The following is a 26,026-nucleotide window of genomic DNA, read 5'->3' as shown; positions in this document are numbered from 1 at the left end:
TACATGATATAATTGGCTTCTTTGTGAAAGAGGCAGATGAAAGGCATTTCGAGTGAGTGGTATATATACTATGTTGACATGCAGATCCTCACTCAGGTAAAATACAGTTTAATCTTGTTAACTCACACTCTACTTTGTCAGTCATTCTTTTTACACTCCAGTCAGAATGAAATGAGAGAAAACCAGATTGTAGCATTTGGTACTGCGGTACAGACTTAAGGTATAAACAAGTTGCACTGGGTTGCGTTTCACAGACATATAGACACATGATTTGTGTCTGTACCTGTTTTAAGAGATACAGTAGGAATACTAATAAATGCAGCTACCTTAAATAGCCAAAGAACAATCACACTGGCAATATGATTCCAGTACAGTAAGAGAAGCATAAAATGTTTCCATTTATTCCAATTTTCTTCAGCACAGCATTTTGCAAATGTGAAAGATATAATTGAACATTAGTTGGCCCTTTTGTACATCTTAAAGCTTTGGAGTGTTGAGGAATCAATAATTCAGGTGCTGGAAATAGTGTATCTAAAGTGATGCATACCTGCTCTATGATGCATGCTTTATGTTGTGATGTTCTGTAGAACTCTGGTTCTTTGCTTCTTTTTAAATCCACAGGACAAGAGAGATGTTACAATAGGAACAATTACTCTAGGTTTGACACTGATCAGAAAGGCAATGATTGTTGGAAGACTTGTCCATAGGATGTAGCATCTTAAAGAAATAAATCCATCACTCTACCAGCATATCATCTCAACTCACTGAGTATGTTTATTCAAATATTTGAATAATATCAAGTAGCCATTTCATAAGTAGAGAACAACTGTAGTTATATAAAATTTCAAATATGGACACTCCTTGTTGTGTAGCCCATGCAATGTTTTTTCCCCTCATAAAAGGATTGGGCTGGGGGGGGGGAGATCTCATTATCTGTTAAGTCACTGTTCTAAAAAACATTTATTCCAATGAACAAACGAAGGCTGAGTCTGCTGTCAGTCCATAGGAATAGGACTGAGGTTGGGGAATAACCATGGGTAAATTGAGAGTGGCAAAGCTGCAGAAAAAAAGCAGAAAGGCTGAGGGGGGGGGCTATGGGTCTCCAGCTGTTGTTGGACTCCAACGTCAATCAGTCTCAACCATCAAGGTCCATGGCAAGGGATGATGGGAGTTGTGGTCCAGCAACATCTGGAGGGTCACACATTTCCCATCTACTTAGAAAGAAAAAGTGTACAGTTGTGTAGTATGCTGGGCTTTGGCTAGGAAGTCTTGGGTTAAGAATCCTGGTTTGACAACTCGGCAAGTCATAGTCTCTCAGCTAAACAGAATGAATATTTTGTCTGTATGTGACAGAGATGGTTGAGGAGAGTACAGCAAAGGTGGTCTGCAGTCAGCGAGAGCAGGTTTCCTAATTGCTCAGACCTGCAAAAAGCAAGTCTCCCTGCAGTTCTTTCTTTGGGCCACAGATGGTTGAAAAGTAGAGACTGAACCTTAGTCTGACATTCCTCAAGCTTTCAAGTGCAAGAATCACTGCAGGATTGAGTATGAATTATGGATTTTTAAGCTATCGAATAAGCAGGTAGAACACTTTAACTTTACTTCTCCCATTTCTATAAGAAACACCAAATGTTATACAGTTTTGATGAAGCTTTGCCATCGAGAACAGGGGTGAGGGACCTCCCAGCCCATGGATCTAATTAAACCCACCAGGCCTCCCCATTGGATCTATGAGGCCATTTTGGCCAAGCCACACTCACCTGCCTTATAGTTAAGAGTCATGGCTGAGTCCAAAGGCGTTTTAGTGAAACCGCCCATCAGTTGATCGACATATCTGCAAAGCCCTCTGCGCTATTGAAGCCCTGGCTATCAGCTGATGACCAGCTGATTGTCACTGCTTGAAGAGAGCCCTGCACAACCAACCATCAGCTGATTGACCAGGCTTTGTAGTACAGCTTTGATGATCAACTCGATTGGCTGCATTAGGAAACTCAGTTTTGAGGAGGGAAAAAACATTTCCCTCCCTGAGTGCAGTTGTGGTTTCCATTTGCTTAAGCATAAGACTTTTTTTTTTGTTAAGTTATACCAACCATGTACAGTAAAGGAGATCCTGCTATGAATCTCTTCCGTCTCTATACATACACACACAAGACTTGCCTGCACTATATTTTCCATTGGTTTTCCTTGCCTGCTCTTGAAACCATTACCAAATTATAGAAGTCAGATGCATTTTACCTGGGAACTAATATTACATTTCCATCACAGGTACTTTGCTTGAGATCCTTCAAAAGATCAAAAGAGAAAAATCAACTTTGTATGCCACACATAATGTAAAATAATAGTTCACGTTACAGACATTTTAATGTTTTCTTTTAACCTTTTTATTTAGAGAGATATATTCTTGGTAAGGAGATATACCATGAGGAAAGCAATTTCACTGGCTGTGAGGTATGTATATTCTCCACCAAAGTACTCCTCACATCTCAACTGCTTTTATAACTTTATTTACACGCAAAACAATTATCAATGCTTTTCCTTGGCTTAACTACAGTATTAGTCACCCTACATGAATAAAATGAAACATTACTTGCATTACAGAACCAGTTTTCAAAAGAGGAATTTGCTTATTTGTTGAAACGTGACATTTCATTTTTGTGAACAGCCAATACTTATTTTGACCAAGACACCTGCACCATATTTTTTCCATCCTCACAGCACATTTATTTCAATAATTCTGTAAATAGGTCCTTAGCATGAGCATAGTGTTACAGTTTTCATACATATAATTACATCCAAAACAAGTTTTAAAATTCAAATTGTAAACATTCTCTTCATATGTAGAAACTTATTTTTTTTTTTGTCCAAGGGTGTTATGATTTCTTTAAACAATTGTAAAATGAAAAGTCTAGGCTAAGCCATGTAGTGAGCAATGCTTCTTAGTACATTTCTACAGTATTAAATAAAAGAGGTGGCAAAAAATGTCAAAAATGTCCTGTAAGCAACTCATACTTAAGCTAGGCATAATAAAGAAAGACTTGACAAAATTGTGATTAAAAAGAAAAGAAAACTGTGAGTGCTTGATGCAACAAATGGAAAGGGGAAATACCATTACTGCTGACAAAGTTGGAGGTAGCATGGATGCACCATTTTATTGTCAGTGAGAAATGCAAGTGAAGTAAAGAATATTATTTCCTTACCACAAATAGTTTCCAGTACTATGTACATTATTTTTAGAAATTTGTTTAACAAGTTTCCCTCTACTTTTAGTACAAAAGAGTCTCGTGTGATTAAAAAAAACACTTACACAGCTAGATAAGAGTAGTACTAATTGCCCTATTTGAATGGAACAGTCTCTTGAACTATGAAGTACATGATATTTAATGCCCTAAATTGAGTTAATTGCATTAGCATTTCTTGGTATTGTACAAAACACTACATACATACAAACAAAATATAATATTTTACTAAGCAAGGGTTTTTGTTTGTTTAATAAACAGAGCATTGATTCTGGTAACACTGTAAAGAATGTTTTCATTTCATAAAACCTATCTTAAGTACCCATGTGCAACATTTTAAAAACGGCTGCTTACGTGTAATGGGCTTGTATCAATAGTGAACACAGTAATTGACAAAAAACATAGTAAACTTTAAAAACACATCTTCCACCCTATATAAAATATAAAGACTACTTACGGTAACTGTTTTAAGTACTCAATTGTTTGGATGTTAACTGTCACTCTTCTCCCCATTTTCCGGCTTCAGATTTTATAAACAGATAATTTATTTTAACCTTAAAAAAACTAACAAATATATTTAAAATGTTCATTCAATGCAATATGAAGTGTTTCCAACGTTCTATGAAGCTGCTTCCGCCATCAGGAAAGAAAATGAAGTTTCAGAAATTGAGGCAGGTTTTTTAAGCAGTGACGTTACTTCCACCATGCCAGCCCCAGTCCGAGGAAGATTTACGTTGACAATGTGGCGCTGAAGGTGTTTTATCCAGTCTTCTTGAACAGACAAGGGCCCCCGAAACACCAGACCACAAAACCTGCACAGTTTTTAAAATCATCCAAATAAAGCACATTAGCACTGTAATTGAACTTTGTGTTAGGTGCAGTAGATTCACAAAATAATGACAGAAAAACATAGCCTGAGTTATTGCTGACAGATTTAAAAAAAATCCTGGGTATTAATTCAGCTATCGTTTATCACAGATACAAGTAACTCTAGATACAAAAAACAGCAGCATACAACTTTACATCACAAATTATACCTATAATTCTAAAATTACAACTGTAAATTAAAAACTGGTGTCTAGTTTTCTTCTTCCCTCCCCATCTTTCTTCAATCTGTGTTGTGTTTTTTACTACCGACCTTCCAATCAGCAAGCTTTACGCTCAGTGGTTTAGACCACAGCGCCACCTGCAAATTAGGTTACCCTTCCTTAAAATTCCCTTTCATTAGCAGTGAGTTATTTGCTGGGATGCAGGGAAGTAATGAGATCTTGGGGGGGGGGGGAGAGGAATCAAGGAAAATAAGGCTTTCCCAGTTTCCCCCCAAATGACTTCCCATTTCCCCCAAAGGATTTCCCAAAGGACTTCCCGAATTATCAACAACACAATTGGTCAGTTAGTTAAGTATTTTCATTTATTTACTTGATTGGGGGGGCAGCTACCGGCTATGCTCATGCATGGTGGGTATCATTAGGTCCACAGGTCACCAGATAACTATATTTTTTGTACATACATGACACTCAAATTCAATCAAGATGCATTTCTACAAATCGGAAACAAGCTATAGCTACTCCAAATGACCCAACGCAGACCCACACATACCTGCACCGGAGTATGTAAACTTCATCAGCACCATGAGGTAATGGCAGAATTTTTTTCTTGCTCCCAGATCTTGATCTTGATTTTTTTTGCTTACAATCTATGGCTATGAAGAGAAAAAAAAACATGTAGATGTATATAAGTTTTGAGCACTTTACTGGATAATTCCCTCCCCCTGAAATATGTTAAAGGATACTTCTATTCTCACTTATTTTCTATACCCTATTAAATTATGTAACTTGAAAATATGTACTTTCCAATTCATCATAAAGTTGAAGTGTGCACACCATTTTCATGCACAAATGAGCTTACATGCTTGACACCTACAGTTTAAATTTAATTTTAAAACATGTATATTTGATGACCAAACCACATTTCAGACTACTAAGTCATTCTACCTAACTGGTAACCCAAGCATCATGCTTTGCTTGCAAATTATATCAATTTAGAAGCCTTCAATATCATTTGAAGTGTCATTATCATTTGTTTTCATCATGCAACCAACAACCATAACTCAAAAGGACCAATGATTAAATATAAAGTATGTTTTGACAAACTTCATAGCTGGAACTTTTGTATATATTACACTGAAACGTTTTCTGTTCTGTATGCTAAAGGAGTCTTATGATAATGGGTTTTGTTTTGGTTTTAGGTTCTTAAGGCTGAAGAGCATCAGGATCTCCAACCATAACTGATTGTCCCTTTAATAAGGTGTAGGAATCAGATGTGCTACAGAATTATTACTGATTTGTGTCAGGGTGATGTGAATTCTTTTGAGGTACAAAAGGAAATAAAGCAATGTAGGGAATTCAAAAGGAAAAGCCTAGTCTGACAAGAATGCAACTGACAAGAATGTTCATGTAATTGAACATGAAAACACTTAGGATATTTTGGAAAATAAATGCATGCCCCTTTATCCAAGCACATGTCCCAGCAATACAAAAGAGCAGGAAACAAAGCAAGAATTCTACTTGCAAATACCTACTTAAGTTTGTGATTAATGTAAACCTCTTCTACAGAGAAGGATAATGTCAGAAACTGTGTAAAGTAAAATGCTCTCAATATAATATAACCTCCAAATTCCTCATTTAAGCTACTTATGGCATGAAGAAGATAAAAGGCAGTTTCCATCTGACAGCTACTACAACCTAACAATCAGAATATATGCTGGAACCCAGTGAGTTAAGGTAAATTTTAAAGAACTGAACAGCAAGCTTTTGTCCATACCTCAAATCAAGTACCGGTAACATAACATTTTCAAACAAAAACCCACAAACTATAGGATGAGGTGTTTCCTACTATCACCTAGATAATAATAATAATAATAATAATAATAATAATAATAATAATAATAATAATAATAATAAATACAGAAATGGAAAATGTATTGGGTTGCTTGCACTGAAAAACCACTGAGCATCACCAAGGAAATTCTCTCTTCGGAATGAAACTATGATAATTGTATTGCTATTGGAGATGCCATACCATCCATAACAGCATTTTCTGGCCACTATTTAAAGGACAGACATTGGCAAAAAAAGAGGAAGAACGCACAATTCCAAATAACACCTATCTCCGCATGTCTGTCTTGGATATACAAATGGCAAAATTAGGCTAAAGAATTATTAAAGGCCACTATATGGACAGCAGGACCAAGAACAGCAAAAAGCTCACTATTGCTTAGTTCCTCACATTTTCTTAGATTTGATTTCCCAAGATAACCAGTTTTCAGGGGGGGAAATAAAATCTACCTCTCTTCCCAATTCTCAAATTATTAGACCTGCCATCAGCAAATGCTCTAGGGGTCTGAGATTACACCAGCTATTTGCTCTAAAGCTAGCTCTTCTCTTGCACAGATTACTGAAAGCTAAAATAGTTCTGGGACTTTGATTTAGAATGTCCTCCTGGAGGCAAAAACTCTAGATGTTACAGCACACTAACCATACCAAATGACTGAAAAGCTTACATAGGCTGTAGAAGAAATGCAACCATGGATAGTGTGGAAAAAATATATGTATCTTTAACTTAGCCCTGCTGATATACACCCATTACAACCACAATAACCACTCCCTGGATTTCACCTTTTTATAGCAGTCTGGTTAACAAAGCGTGGGCATAAGATTTGATCAACTAAGAGCTTAAACAAGAACCAAAATAATATATTACAGGCATTAATATATGCAGAAATTAGATTAATTTAACAACTGCAGGTCAATATATTATTAAAGATAAAACGTTACAACTTCAAATGTTATGACTTATTTAAACTTGGCATAATTGCCATGGAATGTGAAATGGAATATAGAATCTCCTTTCCCTATTTAACCTTCTATTTAAATTCAGGACTTCAATTCCCCATCCCCCCTATACCAGCCAGCAGTCACAAAGCAAGACTAGGGTCTACAATGATATCTTCTCTCAGTTCCAACTCTGACTTTGCTTCTCACTGTCCTGATAAATGTTCAGTCACAGCAAATATGCTTTTCTGAGGAAAAAGTTCTCACTTGAGTCAGAACCACCATCTTAAAGATTCCAAGCTGCCTGTTTGCTGAAGCCTATCTGCTTCCTTAAGCACATGTCTTCCAGAAGGGTCTACCTCTAGCTGCTTTCTTCTGGTCCTTCCTCTTCTAGGATTACCTTAAACTATGAGTCTTCATCTCATGACCACTTGGCACATCTCAACTCTGCTAACCTTTTGGCATCTCTGACTTCTCTTCTTTAGCCTTCTCTGCCTCTGGCCTTGTATATTTTGCTGGCCAGTCAATAGTGCCCCCTTCTATTGGTCTTTACCCAAGGACCAATATGAGTTATTTTACAGTGGCGGTCAAAAAAACCCAATCAGGTTAGTCCCTTCTAAAGCCTCTGATCAGTAAAATTATCCAAGACATTCATTTTCAATGGCCAAGTCCCATGCACTGAAGTTCCCAAGTTCCCAATAACCAGCTTGCTTGGGAAGTGCTGTGTTGTGACTTCGACAGGTGTGTTGTCTTGGTTACGAACACCCTGGAAAATAAAACATTATTTTTCAATTGACTTGCCTAAGATCTGAACAAAGCACCGCCAGCCAAAATTACTCAATGGGGATGGGGCCAGATGAGGTCCTGGTCTACTAGGCCTGGTCTACCAGGTCTACTTCCCCTGCTATAGAGAGTTTCCAGCACTGGCAGGAAATTGAACCAGATGTACCTTCCAACTCTCATTTTTAGAGCATTATATAAGGAAGCAGAGTCAAATAAAAGAAAGGAGCCTGGAAGGCACCAGAGTTGCAATAGAAGGTAAATGCTGGACTAAGGGAGAAGAATCTCCAAGAAACACAGCAAGTACAACAGGGGAAATATCTCTGAGAAACAAGAGAAGTCTCCTTGCCATTCCTGAATATGCCAGGATGATAGCTTGCCAAGGAATCACCATTTATACACTTTCTACAAAACTTGTAGAAGAGAAAGCTAATTCCAATGGTAAAAGAATATAGCATGTTACCAGGTCACCACTGACAGTGAGCCATATAAATTCTTACAAGAATGATAAAAGCTGCTTGTTTCGCAACAAAGTTTTATGGAAGCCAGTTATCAAACATAAATGGATAGTACAATACTGAGCAACATAAAATCTGTAAGATAATAATACTTGAACTCGGATTAACATTAAACTATTTGTTAACAGGAATGATCTTCCCTACAAAAATAACCAAGAAGTATGCCACAGAAAGTTTAAATGCTGTATTTTTACTGTACTTTAACATGTGTGTCCAACACAGTTCTGCAACCTCAATAAGTTATCTGTAAATTTATTCTCCATCTGCAGCCATATACATAAACAGCTAATGTTTCACGGGCAAATATCAAACTTATGGTAATATATATTGGAAACTGTGGAAAGGAAGTTTTCTAACAAATGATCTGTGACCAACATAGCATGTGGCAATTTACTGACAGACACATACAAATAAATTACTCCACAGCAAGATCCTGCACATGACACTTGTCTGTCCATTCAAATTGCAGGTCAAGTCCATGTGGGATGTTGCAAAACCCGCAGGAATTAACACTTGGTTGTAGCAACACCCTAATGATTTGTTTCTTTTCAAGTGAACATTTATCATTATCTTCAGGGAAGAAAAATGTCAGGGAAGAGAAGTTGTCATATTCAAAGATCATATTGCCCATCACTTGGCCGACAAATTTTCTTTTCAACTGCCCTCTCTCAAATGCAAAAATAATGAAGTTCCCAAATGACACCAGTACTTTGGTAACTCTTCCTGCTTCTGCATTTTTTTTTTTTTTGGAATAACATTTCCCATGGTGGCATCAGCCTAGCTAGCAGGAGCCAACCAGGAATGGCCTGATATACCTGAGTGGAAGCAGGTAGAAGCTTCTACATGCTTCAATAAAGTGGAGTGGGGGTCAAGTAGAAAAATATGTTTCTACACTTTTCTAAGTCACACCCAAGTTGAAGTTACTGATAAATAACCATTAAAAGCTATCTATCTGCTAAACCTATTAATGTGTAATTCTATTATCTTTCTTTGAGAAGCAATAAAAGGTAAAGGACCCCTGGACGGTTAAGTCCAGTCAAAGGCAACTATGGGGTGCAGCGCTCATCTTGCTTTTCAGGCCGAGGGAGCTGGCGTTTGTCCACAGACAGCTTTCTGGGTCATGTGACCAGCATGACTAAACCGCTTCCGATGCAACAGGATACCAAAAAGAGTGCCAGAGCGCACGGAAACACTGTTTACCTTCCCACCACAGCGGTACTTATTTATCTACTTGCACTGGTGTGCTTTTGAACTGCTAGGTTGGCAAGAGCTGGGACAGAGGAATGGGAGCTCACCCCATCACGCAGATTCAAACTGCCGACCTTCCAATCGGCAAGCCCAAGAGGCTCAGTGGTTTAGGACCTTAGACCACAACTCCACCCACTCCCTAAAAGCAATAATGTCTCCCCTTGCCTGACACTCAATCAGTACAGCATGAGACTCTTTAATCTCAGGGTCATGGGTTCGAGCCCCATGTTGGGCAAAAGATTCCTGCACTACAGGGGGTTGGACTAGATGACCCTCCTTGACCCTTCCAACTCTACAATTCTATGACTTGTATTCAAACTGTAAGCTTCAGGAGGCCAGGAAACTGTCTCTTTTTGTAAAGCTCTGCTGATGGTATAGTTCAAATAAATAATCACTGAAGTTGTAGGGAAGGAATTGTGACAGCGCTGAGACAAGTTTAAATGACACACCTGACAACATATTTATGCTACGTAAGTTGCGCATTGTGGTGTCATGGTGGTCGTAAGAACTGTTGTATGTGAAACAAAAACTTCAGCTAACATCCACATTTTTTTTAATGCTAATAAACTCAAAGAAGAGAATACATGCCCATTTAGGGTAGGATTCCTCTAACCAGCTTAATCAGCGGAAGCCCTACGCAAGAGCTTCAGTTTATTCTTCTAGTTTCGGCACACAACCAGATTACACATCTTACACTAACTGGAAAAAAATGAAAGATTACAAAAACAACAACAACAACCTTACACACATTTTGATTCTACCGGTAAATTATTTCTAATGACTTCAGAAAATAATTCTCAAAATATCAGTGCAATACATTATCACCAACAAAACTGAAATGAAAATTTTAGGGAAAATATTTAAAAATCCAACCACAAAGTATCCTATATAATAATGTCCAAGTTGTCCCTGCGTCCAGTTGTCCCGTGTGTCCCTGGGGTACTGCGCATGTCCCCCAGGCACACAGGGATTGGACAGCAGAGACTGCGCGCGCGCACTCTCCCCCCCTCTGCCTCCTCCAACCGCCGCTCCCGCCGGACACCGCCTCACTGCAGGGCACGTCAGGGAAGCGAGGGTGGAGGCCGGCGAAGGCCTCCTCACAACCCTCCCTGGCCCGAGAGGAGCGGTGGTTGGAGGAGGCAGGGGGGGAGAGTGCGCGCGTCCTTCCTGTCGGCGGCTGGGGGAGAGGAACGGAGGAGGAGAACGCAGCGCTTTCTCCTCCTCCGTTCCTGTCCCCCTGCCGCCGACAGCAGGGACAGGTCCCAGGGTTCGGAGAAGCGCTACACAAGCGCTTCTCCGAACCCCAGGATGTTCTAGCGCCCGTTATTAAACGGGCTGAAATACACTAGTGCTGTAATAATATACCACAGATCTGATCACCCCACTTCAACACGCATAAAAGAAAGTAAAAAAAGGTACAGCCAACCAAAATTATTTGGGATTCATAATGCCTTGCAAATGCAGTTAGGACTAGAAATAACCCAATACATTTTGGTGATGGGGCAGGGAATCCAAATCCCTTCAAAAATATAAAACTATTGACAATTGGTGTTACCATCTGAGGTGACCCACTTCAGCTTAGGATAGTCCTGATCAGAACTTTAAATAAGCATAACATTTCAACCTTACTATTTTATCTTCTCTTAGGCCATACAATCCACATGTCTTTTGTGCTATAGAATCTAAAGACAGTTTGGAAACATCAGCTGGAGCAGAATTCAGTGGTCAGGTTGCTCATCGGGGCAAGACAGTTTGAGCATATAATGCCAATCCTGACCCAACTGCCCTGCCAGTGAGTTTTGGGGCCCTATTCAAAGTGCTGGTTTTGATCTATGAAGCCTTAAATGGCATAGGAGCACAATACCTCAAGGATCGTCTCTGTCCATATGAGCCTACCCGGAGGACCCTATGATCATCATCCGAGGCCCTTCTTAGTGTGCCTCCTCCATGAGAGGTCCAGAGGGTGGCAACACGAGGACAGGCCTTTTCTGCAGTGGGTCCCCGTTTGTGGCTTAGGACCACAATATGGTTCAACCTCAAGGAGCAGCTCTCCGCATATGAATCGACCCGGACCCTGTGATCATCATAGGAGGCCTTTCTTCATATGCCTTCTCCGCAAGAGGTCCAGAGAGTGTCAACACAACAATGGGCCTTTTCTGTGGTGGCTCCCTCTTTGTGGAATGCTCTCCCCAGGGAGGCTCGCCTTCCCCCTTCATTACATATCCTTAGGCACTAGGAAAACACATTCCTCTTCTTCTAGGTCTTTGGCTAATTAAATAATCTATAACTGGAGGCGGGTACTGTTTTTGTTTGTTACTAGGTTATGCATTTTTACGTTTTTATATTGCAAACCTCCCTGTGATCCTTGGATAAAGGGTGGTATATAAATTTTAATAATAATAATAGAATGAAAACAGAATTTCTCTATGAGATGGAAAGCAGTAAGAACGTGCATTTCATTTAACTGCTAGGCTCATGAATTAAAGGCTGTCTATTGGAATTGAAAATATTGCAGAGTTTAGGGAGCTAAAGCATTAGATAGAAGTAGATTATGTGTGCTCAGTGGATAATCCTGGTGCGAAACAGAATAGCATTACCTGGATTCTAGCGCCTATGATGACCTTCTAGTCTCTGACATCAAATATCAAGATATAATATAAGCATTATGTAAACAGTAGTACTAAATCATGTGATGACTAGCCTCTCAAATTATATAAATTCAGTTTTAAGACATATATTTGCATGAAATTAAGACTTCACTTTAAAAGTGCACCTTGTTATAATTGAAACTTACTATACCCGATTTAAAAATAAATAAATTTATTTTTACTTTTAAAACCATCAGTTTTTATACACCTTGAAATTCAGACTAAACACAACAGTGATTATTAAGAAGATAAAGAGTATTCACTCTTCATTGTAAACTGCTTATTCACCATCAAGCAGCATATAAATTTCGTTAAATAAATAAAAACTAGGGTGTCCCAGACCAGACTCAAGTTGCAACTGACAGTTAAGGGTAGAGCGATCTAATGATACCAGGGATGTCCTGGAACTAATCCCTAAGCAGTTTGGTCAGGGAGAATGCAATGTTCCAGGCTGACAATGACCATCACTATCCTAAATCTTACCCTTTTCATGGTAGCATCTGTATCTAATCACTGGGCTCAATTGACCATTAGAGGAAAGGGCATGCTCATGTTCTCCACAAGCCATTAAATAAACAAAGGCAGAGTAGTGAAAAATGCCAATGTCTTGACCAGAAGCTCATGTAGCCCTGGGAAAAACACTCCTTTCAGCTTCAGTGAGTTTGATAGTTGATAGTTTTTCTCCTATTCAAAAGTAAAATACAAAAGGTCCCATAGCAATTGTCACATATAAAAATAAAGGTCATTTATGCATACAATTATGCAACTAGGGCACAAAACTGAAAAATGCTCAAAGGAATTTATGGCCATGGCATTTCCTTCAAAAATATGTAACACTACGAAAAACACTAGTCCTAGGTATTAAAATTAAGCTGAAATGAATAAAAATAATTACATAGTACAGCAATTAACATGACCTTTGAACACAGGGGCATTACATTTTTGTCACAGAAGAGTAACCATTTAATATATTTTCTTTCCCTAAAATGCATCTTTCTCTCATCTAGGGAAACTGCTAACAGAAATAATAGGAAACAATGAAATTTAAAGAAGTGGTGTCAGACTGAAGACAAACACCAGGATTTTGCTCTCAAATTCTCATAGGAAAATTGGTAGTAGAATTCTTCACTTGAATTGACAATACTAAATAGCCAGGCACAGTCTACAACTGAAAGGGATTTATTTCCAGATCACACACATAAGAGTTAAGAGACAGCCGTTTATGATTTGCAAAGCATAAAAAATTGTGACAATATCCATTGCAGTCTCCAAGTTTGCAGATAAATTAAACATCTGTATGGAAATGTTTCAGGCTATTTATGTATTAACATTCCACCCCTTCAGTGTTGTCAGAGGGTAATTACACAATTAAACCTATGAAACTAAGCAATAAATTAAAAGTATTCCAATTCATTTTGAATGTGTATCCATTTGCAAGTGTTATGGCAAAGTATGACATTTACAATAACACAAGCCTGATATTAAGAACCTATCATACTTCTAAGGACTAGACAGTTTATGATTAAGTGCTTGATCATTTACAGTGTTTTTATAAGCCACCTCAGAGCCTAAGCCAATGTAATGTTACCACCCCATGAAGGGAGCAGGAACAGATCATGGACTGAGAATGCCCAGCCCCAACTCTTAAGCACTCCATTTCACTATAGCAACCTTAATGGAAGGAAGTTATATTGGTGCAGACATTGGTCGTGATGAGCACGATCTAGGGTTTGCTTTTGTCCAGGAATTGAAAGCCAGCTTCAAACCTGATTTCAAATTCTGGTATAAAATGAGCCCTGGTTTGTGCTAACCACAGATAATGGCAGTCCCAACATAGCTCGGTTATGGATTAGGAAAGGAGAGCAAGCTTCTTTTATCATACTTAAGGATCACAACTTTATAGCTATGACAATTCAGAGAGAAGGCTTGAAAGCTAGGAGACAGATTAGAGCCCTAGTTCGGTTGGCTGTTGAATGGAAATAGTAGCTATCAAGCTACTTTGAGGACTAACTGGTATTTTAAGGCTTTGACTTAGAAATAGTGGTTTCCTTAAATATCATGCTTCCATGTAAGCCATTCGACCCCCACTGAGGAATCTGATTTTTCCTAAATTGTACTGGCCTTGGGCACCTGCACTTGAAGGGAAGGGAGTGTTTATATACACTGAGAGCTTTACTACCCCCACATCTCCTTTTGTTTGGACCAATGGTCTTCAGTATTTTCAATTTGAGAACCCACATGTATTTGTGGGACCCATTTCTTAAGTATTTGCATTGTGGCTGCGATCCACCTTCGATCAGACTGTGACTCAATAGTGGATCAGGGCCCATCAGTTGAAGACCACTGGCTTAGACTACTGCAGTTGGGTGGGTCTGATTTATATAAAAGTCCCAGGACTGTCAAAATCCAAGTACAGTATAAAGCACCAAATGGATACACAAAACACAGCAGCCTTTGTTGTTACTATTTCATTTTGTGGAAGACCAAAGTTAAAAAAAAAAGTAACTGATAATAAATTTATGGGAGAAAATAAAGAGTAGCTTTTGTTGAACATGATGTGCTGAAAATTGTACCACAAATAATTGTCTATGTTTATCCAAGCTTGTTCTCAATTCACCTATCAAATAATTGGCGAAAATCTCCCTCATTTATAAAAGCAGCTCCTTTTGCATTTAGCCAGAAAACAAAAAGGCATTCAGCTCTCAACTGTTTGTACACATGAAAATAATGCTGGATCTAAAATGAACCAATGAAAATAAAAACCAGGCATGGAAAAAAATGGACATTAGCAACATAAGTTTATAAGTTGCTAAAAGTTCTGTTTCTAAAATTCAACTTCTGTTTCAGAAAATTTTAAATGTCAACTGAATTAGCATATGAATCTGTCAAGTCTGATGAGGAAAATGTATACAGACAGACTTGATTTTACATCTGTAACAAACATACCTGTCCCAGTCAAAAGTCCAGCACTCTTCTTTCGTGCATAAGCGCGCAAATGGTTGGACAGGCTAACAGCACTTGTAAACGCCGTATTGCAATGCGCACACGTTCTAAGCTTCACAGGCATACCTATCATTCAAAAGAAAACTATAATCCAGTTCTCTCTTTAAAAGTGAAACTCTCAAAAGCGTTTTGGAAAATTCTGTATTAAAAGTTGTTTTTACGCAGGTTCACTACATCATCAACGTAAATATTTCATATACTAGAAAGAGCCAAGCTCATGGTGATTACTTCTGCATGTGGCGTTTAGCATGAAACATGCTATTTTGTACAAAAAAATGGAAGGCATGATTTGAATTCCTAAGCTTCTTTGAATTATCACTTTCCTGCTTATCTTCACATATTTCCTAAACCCAAAATACAATTCTGCAATTTGAATAGCACAGTTCTGTTAAGAAGTTTCAAGGCTTCTAATGTTCCCAATAAAGAGAATTATAAAGTCTAGTTAACAAAGTGGTAATTAAAGTGTTTTACCCACAAGACTGTAAAAGGCTCAATACTAAATTAGGTTGCTGATGAAGGCTGGGAGGAAAAGGTGGTAAAAACACACCACTGCACAGCTGTTAGACAAAACATTTTATTTGGTGCATTTTATCTTCATTACTCTGAATGCGTAATCAATAATGAAAGTTAATGATTTGTAGTTTTTGCTAAAATCTTTGTGCTAAATAAATGATCAACAAACATCACAGGAAAGAACACACAAACCATACTACACTGTTTCAGACAAAGAAACCAATAAAAATGGTTTCTTCTCAACTTTACTTTCATAGTCACAACCATTTTCACTGTCCTCAGAAATATATTGTCTTAGACAACACATTCAACAAATTGGGAAAAGGTTTTTCATTTATTTGAAAGCTTTTTTTCTCAAAAACAAGAATCTTGTCAGATAATAATAATAATAATAATAATAATAATAATAATAATAATAATAATATTTATATGCCACGCATCTGGCTGGGTTGCTTCCAACACATGAAAAAACAAAATATTAGAATTATGGCAATATATCTTCTTTTATTGAAGAACTAGACACTAAAACTGGGTTTCATATACTTGAGAAAATATATACAAATAACGAGAATTAAAATTATGAAAGTTTTAATAACTGAAGTAGGAGTGAGTTAATTGTCAAATGCTATGCTAATCACAATTAGCTTAAGCCAGTGATGGCCAAACTTGGCCCTCCAGTTGTTTTGGGACAACAATTCCCATCATCCCTGACAACTGGTCCAGTTAGCTAGAGATGATGGGAGTTGTAGTCCCAAAACAACTGGAGGGCCAAGTTTGGCCATCATTGGCTTAAGGGCTCTATTTGTGTAACTATTAGTAATATGCAAGCAGCTTTTTTTAGTGAAACCTAGAAGGTAGGCTACCTAACATTAAGTAGCACATTACTTCCAAATTTAACAAGCTGTGGTTGAACATCATCTTCCAAGTTTATGTGAAGCTTGTCCAAGAAATAAGCTTTATTGGGGAAGCTCCGATCTTAAAGGAAAGTATATATATATATATATATGTTAATTGATATTTTCAGTACCTATGATCTATGACCACAGTCACCTAAGGCAAAATTTGGTGTGAAGACAGGGTGCCTAACCAGACAAAAGTAGAAGACAGAATACAATTAGTGGCCTCATGTGCTGTACCTGTTGCCATATTAAGGAACTTCAGACTGCAGATACAGATTCAAATGTATGAATGCTTCCCCATGAAAAAAACCCTCACTTTTCCAGGGTTTTTATATGGCAATATTAACATTCAGTCCTTCACCTACAATCCATAGCGGTACTACACAGCAACAGGTCGATCACATGGGTCTGCAAATCAAGTAATGCTCAGTGTACAAGACTTTTATCAATCACACTGTAATAATTTAAAGTACCAGCAAAACGATAAAAAGGCTATAAGACATCAAGCACTTTCACCGCAGAGCAGTTTACATAAATCGTTCACTCAAACTAGATTGAGAAAAGATAGCTGCAGTAAGATCTGTGCAGACGTGTTGTGAGAGGAGACGAGCAGAGCTTTCCGGAGCCATGACAGCCAAGACTGAAAGACACCTTTCAGAAGAGCATTCTAAAACTATGCTAGAATGGGGGGGGGGGGAGTAGTCCATACCTGCCAAGTTCGGGACGTAAAGATCCGGGATCGGCAGCGCGAGCATGACCAGAAGTTGCGTGATGCAACTTCCGGTGGCGCTTCGCCCTTCTATGGGCACCAGAAAATGGCGGCGCCAGCGCCGGAAGTCGCTCCCGCGCATGACCGGAAACACGTAAAAGCGACTTCCGCCGCCGGCGCCGGCATTTTCTGATGCCCATAGAAGGGCAAATTGCGACCGGAAGTCGCGTCACGCAACTTCCGGTCATGCGCGGAAGCGACTTCCGGCGCCGGCAGCGCCATTTTCTGGTGCCCATAGAAGGGCAAAGCGGCACCAGAAAAATGGCCGCCGGGCAGAAGCCGATTTAAGGGACAATACCGGGATTTTTCACTAAACAGGAGACCGCCGGGAAACGGTAAGAAAAAATGGGTTTTCCCGGCGGAAACGGGATACTTGGCAGCTATGGAGTAGTCTAAAGGAATAAAATTGTTGGCACAATTCTTAAGAGACGTATCTAAAAACTTTTAAGGATTTTGTGTTGACGGCAATAGCTGTGTTCAGGAGTACGGCCATTACAGTTACTCTGACGGGGGATAAAATCTAGCCATAGATCAGACAACACATCACCCGGTTAACCAGTAAGTCATGCATTCACTTACACCAGATAAAAGAACAATCCTAACAATATGAACAGATTATATATCTGCAACACTTACAGTCTATGAAAGATCAAGGGGCTCTCCCAAATGTGTCTGCTATTTAAGTGATACCATATTTTGCTAAGTAGACGTTCTCATTTCCTCTTTATATGCATCTTCAAGAGCCATTACAGAGCAAAAGCTACTCTCTTTTCAGAACTCAATTTGTATGCAGAAAACGAAGGCAATTTTAACGTTAAAACTAATTTCATTAATATTTCTCTGTCTAGAACCTTGTGAAGGGGGAAAACAGCCTCAAAGAAAATAATTACTTTTAGAATATTGGGGTGGCCGGGGGAGGGGGGGTAGGAATTTATCTTGTAATGTATTTTCAAGTTATTAAAATTGTAACAAGCCTCTTACCTGACTGCATAGTCAAGTCCATTTTTTGTGGCTGATACATCAAAGGACTGTCTTCATCTAATGGAAGAACACATTTTTGAACAAACCTCTTTCTTGCAGTTTGATTATGGATCTTTTGAGGAGAGGTATCAGGGTTTCTTTCTTCTCCTAACCTCTTATTTTTCAAAAGTTCTATCAGTGTGACTGACTGGGTTTTTTTTTCATCACGTAGTACTGATTTTGCTTCATCACATTCATTGAGGAAACTCAGCCCTTCTTCCTCTGATGCAGATACAGATATATCTTCAGTCTTTAGGCCATTGCGGTATGCTTCAAGAGGTATAACATTTTGAGATAAAAACTCATTTGATGAAAGTTTCTGAGCGACAAATGGTCTGGGAATAATACGCCGACTGTTCAATGCCTTCAGGATTTTTTCATATTTTTCTTCATTTTGCATCATCTCATTCAGAACACAGATTGGAGATTTGTGTGCATCCCATTTGGTTTTACCAAGCCTTTTCAGGTGTCCTCGAACATGATTAGATAATCCTATTTTAGTGTCAAACCAACCTCCACAGAGTTGGCATGTGTGTTCTGAAGAACTTTCTGATTTCTCAATAGCTAAAAAGAAAAAAACATTCATTTATCAATTTGTCAGATGCTAAGGACCCAGCTTGCTTAAACCGTAGACATTAAAAGTTTCTGCCATGAATGGAAATAAAAGCTATTACGAGAGGCAGGATGTAGCATAGCCAGACCTGCACCCACATTATTATACACCCCACTCCCCCTGCATAGGATAAGGAAAGAAAAATCTTACCTTTTCTAACGCGTTTAACAGGTGTTCCTGTTACAGTTCTTTTGAAATGCTGCATTTTGTCGCTTGTTGCTATCTGCTCAGGTGAGACAACATGACGGGCTTCATAACTTAACCCAGCTCTGTGAAGATGCCCACGGACATGATTAGACAATCCAACACCTGTTTCAAAAGTTGCTGGACAATATGGACAGTTTTTTTTCTCAAGCGATAAGTCAGTCCAATGGAAAACTGAGTTATGCTTTGGCAATGCTGTGCCTATGTTTTCTAAATTATGAGGATCTTGAAAATCATGCAGGTAATTGCTACCTTCGCCATCTTCATAATACTCAAAATAAAATCCGTCATTTTGCTCATATCTAAGAGAGGATTTACCACCAGTTTCTTCTTCCATTTTACCTTTAAATAAAGGGAAGAGGTTTACATGCTCCTGATTAATATCACTGTAAGAGTCATCCTCCACAGACCGTGTAGTGTAATCACACAGTTCAACATTATCCCATGAACTTTCATCCTCCGTTTCATAGCTGTCTTTTTTCCCAGCAAGTTTCTGCAAAACAACAACAGTCATTTTATGTAGAAAGTCTGGATAACTGTCCAAATCATCTCCTTTTACAGAGCCTTCACTTTTGGATCTTTTAACCAACCTTTTTACAGTTACATGCTTATCTTTATAGACTCCTGGTCTTTTTGCATCATAGTTAAGAGAATCCACAATAAATCTATGAGAATTATTTGAAGATAATAAAGGTAAGGACCTGACAGATCTTGCAGCTTCCCTTTTTAAGTGTAAAAGATAAGGGCTGCTAGATTTTTTAATCCTATGGTTTTCATGTTTGTATCTATATAAATAATTATTGCTAGCTCTGACGCTAGTCTTTTGCTTTCCTGAATGATGCAAATATTTAGGTTTTTGGCCAGTGCTATTTCTATTCAAAATAGGCTTGTCTGTAGAGCTATGACCATACACACTTACAGCTGACTGTGCAACGCTTTTCCGAGCCTTCTGTATCCTGGGGGGCCTCTTGTGAAGTTTTGCAAAGTTACTGGACTGGAATGCAGAGCCAAATGGTCTTTTTATATCTTGTTTTAAAACAGAGTTCTTTGGAAAGGCAGATGATTGTTTGATGAAATGTTTAGTCCTGCTACCAAAATCTAAAGGGTCTTCTATAATATGACTTTTTCTTTTTTCTAGTCTAAGTCGGCTACCGAAAGGGTCTATGCATGATGTTGGATGCAAGTATTCCATGTGTTTTTTTAAAATGCTTCTGGCTGATGTAGTGAATGGACACATTTTGCACATATAGTCAGCTGATTTTTTGGATGATTCCATGAAGGAATCTTTCGCTAATGCCTTTTTCTGTGCTTTTCTCTGGGCTATATCTGCAGTGATCATTGAACACTTCACCACTGCCCCATGAGCAATCCCTCGATGGCATTCAAGTTCACTCTCTGTCACTGCCATAAAGTTACATTCTTCACAGCAGTAGTACCTTTTGTCCTTCTCATGGGTTTTAGCATGCTGCACAAAGGTTTTGGGACAATTGGTACCAAACACACATTGTGGACACTGTAACCGTGCACTCCTACCCTCGTCCTGAAGCTCTTTCAATTCACGAATTTCCTCCATCAGTTTCTGTCTTCTTTCCTGGTGAATTATCATATGTTTAAGAAGGGAATTGCGGTCTCGAAAGGTCCGACCACATTCCCTACATGCATAAGGCCTTGGAACATTTAAATGGCGAAAGTGGCTATTGCCATCCAAGTGATACATCATGTGCCTGTGCAGGTGCTTCTTTTCCCTAAAATTCACATTGCACTTTGTACAGGGATAAAATGAAGGCTCATCAGTACTGAAATTAGTTGGTGGTTCCAATTCATCTTGTTCACATTTGTTTAACAGAGCATTAGAAAGAAAAGTGCTAGTGTGAATAGGAGAAGTATCACCTGCACATTTATTACTTGGGTTATAAATCAATTGTTGGATGGCATCCACAACTTCCAATTCCTCATCTGTTGATTCAGGTTTCACTTTTGCTAAAGAAAATTTATGAGATTCTATCACTTGTAGAGTCTCACTCTGCTCCAAAAACTCAGTATCTAGCAATTCTGAATTGTCATGAGTATAATTTGATTCATTAAAACAGTCCTCAGTGTAACGTGTGATTTTGCTAACATCCATCTTTCTTTTCCTCCTTTTTGGTACGCCCACTTTAGGCTGGACTGGTGACTTCTCTACAGGTTCTTCATTTGTCATGAGAAATTCTATGAACTCTTTCTGTGGGTCCCACTTTGCATCACTTTCAGTTCTGAAGTCACCTGTACCTGAGGATGTGGCTGTTAGTGATTTGCTACCGCCATCTTTTTCTAGCAAACTTTTGCTATCCTCACCCATGTCTACTTGGCTTACTAAAGTGCTATCTGGTTTTATGCTTTTTCTTATAGATGGTTGTGTGTCACAAGCGACTGAAGCAGAGGGAGGTAGATTTTTTATGGAATGTGTCAGGTTCTTAGCATGAGCTGCTTCAGGTAACAAAAACAAATGTTGGTGTGGACTTGAATTTTGGGTTGAAGTCTTTGTGGGAAGTTGGTGATCATGTGCCACCGTCCCAGCTGAGCAAGAATCTGCTTGATGGCCCACAGTTTGTGCAGTGGTTAATGAAATGCTGCCTTTCTTCATAATGGGAGTGGAGTGTGAAACTGGTCCATTAACAGCAGTTCCTGTAGGCAGAAGAAAGTTTTCACTTGAAACAGTAGGAGCACTAGAGTGTATAAATAGAGACGTTTGGCCTCCGCTTAAGGCGTTTTCAGACTTGTCCCTTGATAGCTCTTCAGGCAGAGTTAACGTGTTTTTCTGAAATGATGTTTCACTCTCTTGTGATTTGAGAATGCTGCTCTGCTTCTCAGAAATGAAGCTGCTGTCATCTAGCAGTCCTTTAGCACCAATGATCTGAGTATTGATCTCTGTTTCATCCATACTGCTGGTCTGCTCTGCCCATTAAGCACATTTATGCTAGAATAAAAGCAAAGAAATTCTTATTAGAACTTTTCTCTATGTATCTGAGATAGGCCAGTTTTTATAATACTGTATATTAAAACATTTTTATGCTCAAATCTGGATCAGTTAAAAAGCATTTTCATTACTAAGCTGACCATTCACTGTAAGATCACTAATATATAACACACACACTATTAATTAAAGAAGCTAATTTCAGGCGAAATTATGCCAAATTTAAAAACTCAATCTCAAGAGTCATGGAAAAGTTATAAATGATACTTCTAATGAATACTGAAAAAACAACATTTTTTACAAGTCTCCTAAAGGAAAGCAGAAGATCCAGACATACAGCAGACTTGCCAAACTACATTGTGACTTATGCCATAACAATCTTTTTAGCATGCCACAAAACTCTTTATTACAAACTTGTATTTTGGCCCCATTGATTTCAATGGGTCTACTCTAAGCCTAATTTTTTATTCCCGCCACTAAATCAGAGACAGATCAAAGAAATAAGAATTTCAACTTTTTTGTTTTTAGCCTGATATAAACCAATTTCTCTATCATGTTTTAAGTACAGTGGTACCTCTACTTATGAATAACTCTACTTACGAATGTTTCTACTTACAAATGGAGCTCCGTCCACCATCTTGGATGCGGTTTAGATAGGATTACGAATTTTTAGATAGGATTTTTTCTACTTACGAATTATTTCTCCCAATGCATTCCTATGGGATTCGACTTACAAAAATTTTCTACTTACAAATGTGCGTTTGGAACGCATTAAATTCGACTTACGAAGTACTCGACTTACGAAATTTCGAGTTATAAATGAAATAAAATGGCTGCACGTTACGTTTTTTTCGACACCCAAAAGGAAAACCGTTGCGGTTTAGATGGGGTTCTCTCGACTTATGAATTTTAGATGTGGTTTACTCAACTTACGAATTTTTCCGTTTCCAATGCATTCCAATGGGAAACCGCTTTTTTGACTTACAAACTTTTCTACCTACGAATGTGCATTCGGAACGGATTAAATTCGTAAGTCGAGGGACCACTGTATATAGTTGAAATCTTTATGTGTATGGTTTAGTGTTTCAGTACACATACAGCACCTACAGGCACATACTTGATTTGCTGAGGACCTACAAGTGAAGTCCAGTGTTTGGGAGTGGGGGGTGAATATTCTGATTCTGTCCCTAATTCAAGTGTTCTTTGATTTTTAAGTTAGGCTTTTTCATGATTCCAAACCTGCTCCCAACTGAAAACTAGAGACAAGCTGGCTGAACTATTAATTTGGCTGTTCCTTATTTATCAGTATCCATTCCACCTTCTTCCAAGGAGCTCAATGTGACATTCATTAGTCTCCTTTTCTGCAAATTATCCTCACAACAACCCTGTGAGGCAGATCAGAATGAGTGACAGTGACTGGCACATGGTCATACAGTGAGTTTCATGGCTGATTTTAACACTTGTTTCTCAGCTCCTAGTCCACTTAATATCACTCCACCTTATTCCATATTCTCCACTATGGCCTACAGTTTCTTGAAAGTCTTGCTGCATCATTTAGACACCAATTCCTGCATCTATCCTTTCCTCATGGTGCTGCATAAGGAACATCACTTCACCCTGATACATGCAAGTGTCATCCTTGCCTGAAATGGCTCTCTGGTTCTCAACCCACAAAATTGTGACTTAATTCTTAGACATTTTTAGATAAAATCTTCCAAGATAATAGGTTCAGATCTCTCAATATATTTTAAGTGAGACGTGTCAGCAAGGAGTCTAAATAATAAATGGTTTTGCTCCTAACCTGCTTTCTAACCAATGAAATTGGCACAACTATTATCGCATAATAAAGCAATACTTTAGCGCTACTAAGGTTAGCGCTACCTTAACAGACAAATCATTTATGGTTGGCAAAATCATCTTAACTCATTTTCCAAACACAAAACATTTAAAGGTTATTACAATACTGTTAAAGCACTTAGCATTCTTGCATTTGATTAAATTCAGGCCAATACTTTAAATTTATTTAAGTATTGAATAATCGGTATTTCCATACTGATGAGAGGCTGAAAACAAAGTCAAATATTTAGGGATCTTGCATTGAAATATCTTGAAATTTATCTACAATCTAGTCTTCATTCAGCTTTATAAAGCTATACATAAGTTTTAATAACTTTGATTTTAATATTTTAATATTCATTGCATTTGTATATTAACAGGTTTACAAATGAATAAAAGTAGACTCCTCTAATAAATTGAACTAAATGTTATCACCCTAAAATGGTGATAATGCAGCACCCAGTAGGAGCTACAACATCACATAGACAAAGGTTAAAAATAGGCATGAAAGAAGTATTAAAACGAAGTACAAAATGTTACGAGAAATGAAAGCAAAAGTCCAAGGTACTTCTTGAAAACTTAAGTACAGGAATTAAGTTTTAGATGTTTGGTGATGTTTATGCAGCAGAAAGATTTGTATTTTCTCCAACTTATTACACTCACAGAAGTAGACAAATGTATGCTCAGTCAATTTGAGAGTCTATATTAGCTTTTCTCAACAGGAAGCAACGTTGCTAACGAAGTGGTAAATTCAGTGTTAATGAGTGGCTTCACTGTTGCCACCTCTGAGGTAAAACCTTTCACGTTTCATGTTCTATCCATCTGTTCTGGTGTTAGGGGTTCAGAGAAAGAACAGACGCTTCCCATTTAAAGCAACTTTGTTGGTACCCCCTGAACAGCAGGGTGGTAAACTAAGAATATCATATTTGCTTGGAGACTGCAATTATCATTATCAGAAAGGTTTCAAGAGAACCTGAAGCAAGTCTGCATGAAATGTTGTTTCTCCCTATACATGTAAAAAGTATGACTATTATAGACAATATTGTCTGAGGTTAATAACTAAACATAACCCTTTTGTCTAAACCACATAGAATTTTGTTCACAAGCTATGAGGCCTTTTTAATTGAAACGAACTTGTAGGCACAGAAAGATTTTAATATCAAAACAGATTTTATCTGTCAAAAGAAGCCAGAAGGTTTTTTTTAAAATAAGAGAGATGCTTTCCCGTGTGCTAAAACCAAATCAGTGCTGGATCAGATGCAGTACAGTAAGCCCACAATTGACATGGGTTTAACTTGTGCGCATTCAGCTTTACGAGCTTGGCAAAAAAAAATTCTATAAAAATAAAAGGGGGCGGAATGAGGTGGGTGTCCAGGCTAAAACATTTTGACAATCCCAGCCGCCATTGAACCCAATGTGTTTTGATGATACGGGATTTTGGCTTTAGACAGGATCCCCAGAACGTAACCCCCATTTAAGTTGCAGACTTACTGCACATCCAATCTGCAGTCCGTATAGATCATGATAGTTCAGTTCATAGTCACTCAACCTAAATGGTTGAGAGGGCAAGCATAGATTGTGGAATTGAATTGTTGGACTTCATGATGTTTATGACTTTTTCAGGGCACTTCTGATGTCAAATGGTCTGCAGTATGGGCTTTTGTAAGAAATTTAAATTGTGATTGTAAAAGTTACAAACTGCCCTTTTAAATCCACACAAATTATGAATTTGGCTTTTTTGCCCAGGGTGCCTTTAGTTTAATTCTATTTTAACTCTTAAAAAACCCCAATTCTAAACAGTATTATTATCTGACAACTTGTAGAGCAAGAGAATAATGAAATATAGATTGATGGATTCACTTTTAAATGTGCACTCTGTATTATTGCAAGCTGTTGTTCAATATGAACATTAAATTAAGATTAATAAAGAATATTTGCGTGGAAAAACACTAATGT

At 38.2% G+C, this 26,026-nt stretch overlaps 1 protein-coding gene across 18 annotated transcripts in view; it reads right to left on the bottom strand.

The window, feature by feature from the left end:
• Window positions 1-2,354: 2,354 nt before the first annotated feature.
• Window positions 2,355-26,026, bottom strand: part of ZNF644 (zinc finger protein 644) — a 61,042-nt gene continuing 37,370 nt past the window's right edge. For 8 of the 18 annotated variants that reach the window (XM_088673818.1, XM_035121523.3, XM_035121525.3 and 5 more), the window contains 5 exons: window positions 19,228-22,237; window positions 18,426-19,028; window positions 15,207-15,329; window positions 4,833-4,935; window positions 2,355-4,045 (listed from right to left, as the gene is read on the bottom strand). In XM_088673818.1, coding sequence (XP_088529944.1) covers window positions 3,853-4,045; window positions 4,833-4,935; window positions 15,207-15,329; window positions 18,426-19,028; window positions 19,228-22,201 — 3,996 coding nt within the window. In that variant the 5' untranslated portion in view covers window positions 22,202-22,237 and the 3' untranslated portion in view covers window positions 2,355-3,852. Of the gene's footprint in view, window positions 4,046-4,832; window positions 4,936-12,748; window positions 12,945-15,206; window positions 15,330-18,425; window positions 19,029-19,227; window positions 22,238-26,026 lie in introns of those variants that run through there. The other 10 variants (XM_088673824.1, XM_088673823.1, XM_035121529.3 and 7 more) reach the window with 4 other exon arrangements.

The sequence above is a fragment of the Zootoca vivipara genome, chromosome 7 (assembly GCF_965207765.1).
Source record: "Zootoca vivipara chromosome 7, rZooViv2.hap1.1, whole genome shotgun sequence".
In the NCBI taxonomy this organism is placed as follows: domain Eukaryota; kingdom Metazoa; phylum Chordata; class Lepidosauria; order Squamata; family Lacertidae; genus Zootoca; species Zootoca vivipara.
The sequence above is the reverse complement of the archived record's forward strand: the minus strand, read 5'-3'. Positions and strand labels throughout refer to the sequence as shown.